At 44.8% G+C, this 7,107-nt stretch overlaps 1 gene segment (V, D, J or C); it reads left to right on the top strand.

Moving 5' to 3' along the window:
* Positions 1–5,171: 5,171 nt before the first annotated feature.
* On the top strand, positions 5,172–5,598 carry LOC110596171. The segment is given in 2 exon segments: positions 5,172–5,217; positions 5,333–5,598. Coding segments are annotated over 2 exon segments (312 nt in total).
* Positions 5,599–7,107: the final 1,509 nt, after the last annotated feature.

The following is a 7,107-nucleotide window of genomic DNA, read 5'->3' as shown; positions in this document are numbered from 1 at the left end:
CATTCCTCAGAACTTCCCAGCTTTGCTACAGTTCTCAGACTCAAGCTCTGTGGCAGCTTGTGACTGAAGAGAGCAAACCAGTGGAGTAGACACTGTGGGATCCACCCAGACACCTTTTCTGAGCTGACCCACTCACACAGCCCAGCTGAGGACCCCTTGTAGCTCAGAACTGAGCCTTCACTGGGAAGTGCTGTTGTTTCAGAAATTTCTTCCTCAAGTTTTTGCTCCTTCTCAGAGATGTTTGGCATAACGACTGCCTAAGGTTGAGATCTCAAGACCCTTTCCTCAATTTAAGTAACCCTAAAGAAATCTCAGGTCCACAGCTCCCTGTATGGATACTGAAGCATCATAAAAACCTCATTTTTGACATGTGCTCCTCTGCCTGGTGTTGCCTCCCTCTTGTCCTTTCAGATCCTCTGTGCATGCAAGTCCTCTCATCAGAGTCTGCTCCCAGGGAACCCCATCCCATATGGCTACTGGCCCCAACATGGGCCATCAAGAACCTAAGGAGGGCACTATACACAAGAAAACACTGGTTTTTCTCCTAAATTCCCATTGTGAAGGTCTAAATGCCCAGCTGGATCTGACTGTTCCCTGCATTTCTGCAAAATGAAAATCGATCCTGACTTCCCAAGTCCTCCAGGGGCCAAAGGGGAGTCAGAGAGTCAGATCCTGATATAGGGACCCGGGGACAGGTCGAGCAGCATTACCTGACACAGGTAACACAGATGAAACCACAGCATGAGCCACAAATGGACGCTGTGTACCTCCCTCCTTCAGATACTCTGTAGAATCACTCTACTCACCAACTCTAACAGAAACGTCCATGAGATCAGTTACAAAAACACAACAGAGCATGTCAAAGTTGTCTGGTGAAAACCACTGCAGCCCACCCTTGTCTATAGAAAACTCATTAACATCTCCATCAACCACAAAAACACCAAATAATTTCCAAAAATAATAACAAAGACCAAGAAAACCTGTAAAATATAAACAATTTTATATTGATTACATATGATGGTAATTTCATTTTTGGCATTTTGTGTTAAATAAAACATTAGTTTAGAAAAATATACGTGTCTTATCTTTTATATTGAATGTGGTGACTAGATACTGGAATTCACACAAGGCTACATCATGCTGACATTGGACAGAGTTGATATGGACCCCCAGGTAACAGGTGTTGTGGAGTCACCTAGTGCAGGAAGCCAGGTCCTCCCACAGGACATAAGTGTGAATCCAGGGAGAGGAGCTTGTGCAAGAGAGATGAAAGCATGGGTGTGGGCCAGCTGCCTGTGCAGGTGAATGAGCCCTTGGGCCCAGCTCCTGCTCCAACCTAGATGACCATATCTATCTCCCTGTGGGTCACTGCTTGGTCTGCCTGGACTAGGGGGATCTGACAGTTATGACTGTGTGATCTCTTGATGTCCAATGTCCTGTATCTGCCAGGATACAAGAGCATACCAGATGATATTTTTCCAAAGGAAAATGATTCTGTGTTGCAGATGACAAGGACTTGTTTCAAAAACTCATGGGTCTACACTGGGAATCTCTTGTGGGTTTACAATAAACACAATTCCCTTCACTAATTCACCTCTCATTTTGGAACCTTCTGAATTCTATGTCCCAAACAGCAGGACAGTCACATCACCACCTGCACCTGCTGCAAAGCCTTCTGGCTCTGGACTCCAGAAACAATGGGTGACACTCATAGCACCTGATACATGGGTTGGAACTCCATCCCCATGTGTAAAATATACTGCTTTTAGAAACCAGTGTGTCCCTACAAGCTTTGTGCTTCTTGGGAATTTTGGATATAATGTGTTATTTACATTGCGGAAGATGCCCACCATGCTGCAAACTACAAAACCCCAAACACTCTAGCTAATATGGAGGCATGAGTCTTCTGTGGTTTACTTCCCACTCTTGGGAGTGCATGGGTCTCACCAAAGCTTGCAATAAAACTGCCCCTTCATGCACATCTGATTCAACTGCCATGATATGTTAGAGTGCTGGAGTATTTAATAGTCAAAGTAATTGAAAGAAAATAATTGCACTGTGTTTATTTCACCATAGTAAACAGATCACATACTCTGAAATTAAAGTAAAATTAGTTTAATTTTCAAATCATACTAATGCTAAAAATGGAAAGAAAAGTGCAATAAACACCATTTTCATTTTTTCCATATGCAGCAATCACTCCCTCGTGAGTTAATAAACAGTGATCCTTTGTATGTTCTGAGGTCACACTTCCCTGACTTTCCAGAAATGTCTGTTCTGCCTGTTTAACTTGTTCCACCAGGTGAACTTAAGAGTCCATTGCTCACATTTGACTGTCAGCTGTCTTGAGCCAGTATTTCTCAACCAAGATCACTTGTCACCAGAGGCATGTGAAAAATTTTCAGAAAGTCCCCAACAAAGGACAGTGCACCCTGTTGGCAGCAGGACAATCACCCCACAGTGAGGCCGTGGAGAGAGCAGTGAAGCTGTGCACACTGTGTCCACAGGATGTGCTCTCTGTACTGCTGACTCTGATCACAGTGCTCAGTGGGATACCGTGCACTGATGAATCCACCTCAGATCTGGACGTTTAAAGGAAGACTGATCAGAGCTACTGGATACTGCTTCTCCATGAGGGACACACAGAGGCTGAGGAGGCACCACCCCAGACATGCAAATGAGTCTGCTGGTAGAACAGGAAGATCAATGAACCTGTGACTTTGAAAGGGAGATTGCCAGCCCTGAGTCTCAGTTGACCACCCCCACCTCTTCTGTGAACCTTGTCAATGTGGTCACATGGGTGAGAAGTGGAAAGTCTGGTGGCATGTTCACATTTTTCCCCATCTTCTTACTTGAGAGTACAACACGCCCTTCTGCTTACACTTTATTAGAGTTTGTGCTCTGCAGACGTGTGTGACGTCTGAATGAGTGATTTCAAAAGTGCCGATGGAGGCAGGAACCAGGCCCTTTGGAGACATTTCCCGTCTCATGATCCAGTGGACACATGTCTGCAAGGTTATGGATTTCAAGGAACAAGATTCTTAGACTGAAAAAAAACCGAAATATTTCAGAAAACACAATACAAAAGTGAATTCTGACACATTTCCATGCTGCCTGGTCTGCAGCGAAGGCCGATTTAGCCAGTGCTTCTGATTTCTATTCCCTGTCTTCTCTGTGGACCCAAATTCTCAAGAGAGTTTTACATGAGATTGGTGACTCCTGCAGTCTGGAGTGGGTGTCCTGAGTTTGCTCCTGGAACTCACAATGTGAAACAGAGGAAAAATTGACTCCTCCTGAAGGTCAGAAATTTGTTTCTTCCTGGCATTGCCTGACACCTGCAACATTCCCAGGGTATAACTCCACAGTGACCCCACAGGAAAAAGATCTAGGCCACTGAATCTACAGAATCACCCTGAGGGATTTCTGAGTATGGAATTGATCTATTTACATTTTACTTTGATCTCAAATTTAAAATATTTATATTTGTTTTTTTTAGAGTTTGTGAATAATAATATAGCCCATACATATCTAAAGGACACAGATGAAGCTCTATCTCAAATTCCAAACAACCATCACTTCACACCACTCACTTCCTCATCCTAGTCCATGAGATCACCACTAAGATCTTCTAAGCCTTGGACAAGGTCACATTTCTGGTGCTGTTGGAAATATCTGTCATGTAATAAAAACAATGACACTAAAATAGTTACCTAGTAGCATTCACACCCATAGAACTCCCAGTCCAATTCCGAAGTGGACGTATCCACTTCAAATCTGGCAGAAACCAATCAGTGTGGTTAGAATCTTACCCCAAACACTTTTCATCTGGAAAAGCACAATAAGTCAAGTGTCTCTCTGTGGATAGGCAAAATCTTGACTCGGGAAAGAGGGTAGTTCCAAGATGTGGTGTTTTCAATGTACACAAAAGCACAGGTTAAAGAAAAGTTTTTGTCTTAGTGTGACACACAGACACGCTTAATGAGAGGTCCCTGGAGTTGGACTCAGGGAGCCATCCTGAATCTAATTTTTTCTCCACATCCTCAAACACAAAAATTCACCTCTTAATCTTCATGAGTTTTCATAAGCCTTGTGAGTTCTCCATCTTTTGTGTAATTTTACTTTCAACCCTTTGAGAAGCCAGCTGGCCTTCTCATCCAACTCACTTATCAGTATTGAATCCATTTAATGGATAATATTTCTTCAGTAATGAGCCACTACTTGCCTCGTGTTCACCAACCTGTTGGAAGCCTGTTCAGGGACAAGCTCACAAGTGCTGAGTTGATGCTTCTGGACTCATGCTATCACTGGATACATTCCTTCCTGCAGGGATGGAGAATGAAATGGACTAGAACTAGGAAGAGAAACAAGAAGGATGAAGGAAACAGAGAAAGAAGTGTCAGTTGTGACTCAGAGTCTTCTGAGGCTTGGGATCCTGCATTAGAGGCCTCCAAGGGGCAGTGAAGGCTTGGATTTGGGGAGGATTATTGATGGGGATTTTCCTGGTGTGCATGAAGTCACAAGAGTTGCTTCTCCTTGAACACTTCTACAGATGTTATGAAGAAGAATTCCAATCTATGGTGCCTCAAGAAACATTTTGCTATGAGCACTAATGAATGACCCCAGGCCTCAGCCTCGGGCTCAGCCTCAACATTCTGCTGTAATCAATGGTGGAACTTCCTAAGGAATTGTCCTCACTGAGGAGACCTGGAAGGTTTGATGGGTATAAAGAAGCCTCAGATCTGCTTGAGATCACTGAGAAAAGGAGCTTATAGCTCTCTTCCAGCCAGTCTGGTACCCTGTCTTCACTCTCAATCCTCGCATCACCAAGAAGTTCTAGTTTCCACAGCGCAGACTCCTGTAATAGCAAGAATGAGAATATCTCTAGGCTGACTTGATGTTCTGGACACTGTCCTGGCTCACTGTGCCCTAACCCAGAAAATTTACATGAAATCAGATTTAACACATCTGCTTAGTCCTGATGTCCCAGAGCAGAGAAGTAAAATCGCTGGAGTCCAATCCCAGGGCAGAGTGAGGTGAGGGAGGCAGTTGGGGGAAAAGATTTTATTTGCGTGGAGGTTCCTTCCCCCTCTGAGGGTGGGAGGCTAAGGCCAGTCTGGGAAGAAAGCTCAGTGCTGGGGTTTAGAAAGCAGTGTTCTTGGGGCATCTCCTCTATGGCCTGGGCTTTGCATTTCCTCTGCCTCCTCACTCAGGGCACAGGTGATGCCTCCAGGGAAGGGATCTTGGGCATTCTGAGCTAATCGTTTGTCTCCTGCTCCTCAGACTTACCAGGACCCAGCACTGACTTACCACAGTGTGTTTTTCCTCTCTCCAGTGTCCTGGGCCCAGTCTCCCCTGATTCAGTCTCCCTCAGTGTACATGACTTCTGGGCAGTCTGTAACCAACTCCTGTGCTGGAAGCAGCAGTGATGTTGGGAGTTATGATTACATCTTCTGGTATCAACAACACCCAGGAACAGCCCCCAAACTCCTGATTTATGATGTCGGTTCTCAAGCATCAGGAGTCCCTGATAGTTTCTCAGGCTCCAAGTCTGGCAACATGGTCTCCATGACCATCTCTGGGCTCCAGATGGAGGACTAGGCTGATTATTACTGCTATTAATATAGGAGTGGTGGCACTCGCCACAGTGGTGCAATGTCATGGGGAAGTGACCATGAACTCACTTAGTCATCCTCCTACTAATATTAGACTCTCATTCACTTTATTATCTCATTTTAATACAATTGCAAGTTTAAAAATATATTTTTAAAAAATGTATAGAAGATTCTGCTCAGCGTATCTATGACGCACTTATCTTTCACATTTTGCCATCTGGTTTCTATTCTCTATGTCTCAAATAAGCACATATATTCATATATTTATCGATATATGTTTATAGGTAGTTGCCTATGTGTTTGTGTAAATATATATATATATATACACACACACACACACAAGCTCATATATTCATTTTTTTTCATTTTTGGAATCATTTGAAAGTAAGTTGCATCCATAATGTCCCAAGTCTTTAACTCACCCTGACACTCCCTCTCCTGGGCAGCCTCCTGGAACTTGTCTAGACCAGGCAAGGGGAAAGATATTCATGAGGTGATCACCTCATTCCCAGAATGTTTTTCTCCCATTTCTCTCCTAGCAGGTTTTTTGTCCTCCTATGAGCTGACTCAGTCAGCCTCAGAGTCAGACAGCCAGGATCACTTGTAAGGGAAACAACACTGGAAGTAAAGATGTTTACTGGTACTAGCAGAAGCCAGGTCAGACCCCTATGCTGGTCATCTATGAAGATAGCAAGCAGCCCTCAGGGATCCCTGAGTGATTCTCTGGCTCCAACTCAGAGAGCATGGCCACCCTGACCATCAGTGGGGCCTAGGCAGGGATGAGGCTGATTATTACTGTCAGGTGCGGGATGGTGGCAAGGCTCACAGTGACACTGGTACGTGGGAAATTGAGATATAAACTCTTCCCCATTTGTGTCACTATTTTCCTCCAACCCAGGAGGTCTGTGGACAGAGCCATTAGTAGGGCTGACTCAGTTCATGCAGAACACACACTACCAGCCTGTCCTTCTCTCCAGCCCTCCAGGAAGGCACAGCACAGCAAGGGTCAGGCATAGAGAATGCCCAGAAGGATCAGATTTATCTGATCTGTTATGTAAGTTAGAGAATGAGGGCCTAAGCATGAGGACACAGAGAGGTAAGTCCATCAGTGATCTTGTCCCTGGGTGGTCAATTGGAGCTGACAGTGTCACCTTAGGCCAAATGTCTGCATCAGTCCTCAGAACTGCTCATCTCTGCCACCATGGTGACCTGTGACTCTGAAAAGGGAAAGCCAAAGGAGATCACTTTGGGATTCACCCAGATTCCTCTTCAAGGTGACTGGTACAGTCCAGCTGAGAACTTCTGACATCTCAGACCTGTGACCTCACTGGCAAGCACCGTGAGTTACAGAATATTTACCTCCTTAGTTTAGGGCCCTTCTCAGAGAGTTTGGGTTTGAGGTCTGTGTGATTCCAAGAGCCCAAGGCCCTTCCTCATAAGGGGGCCTTCCAGCCCCTGATCTACCTACATGGATGCTAAGACCTCAGTTGTATCC

The sequence above is a fragment of the Carlito syrichta genome, unplaced genomic scaffold (assembly GCF_000164805.1).
Source record: "Carlito syrichta isolate Samal-C Ts95f unplaced genomic scaffold, Tarsius_syrichta-2.0.1 Scaffold307034, whole genome shotgun sequence".
Taxonomy (NCBI): Eukaryota; Metazoa; Chordata; class Mammalia; order Primates; family Tarsiidae; genus Carlito; species Carlito syrichta.
Note: the sequence above shows the minus strand (reverse complement) of the source record. Positions and strands in the feature narration are given on the sequence as shown.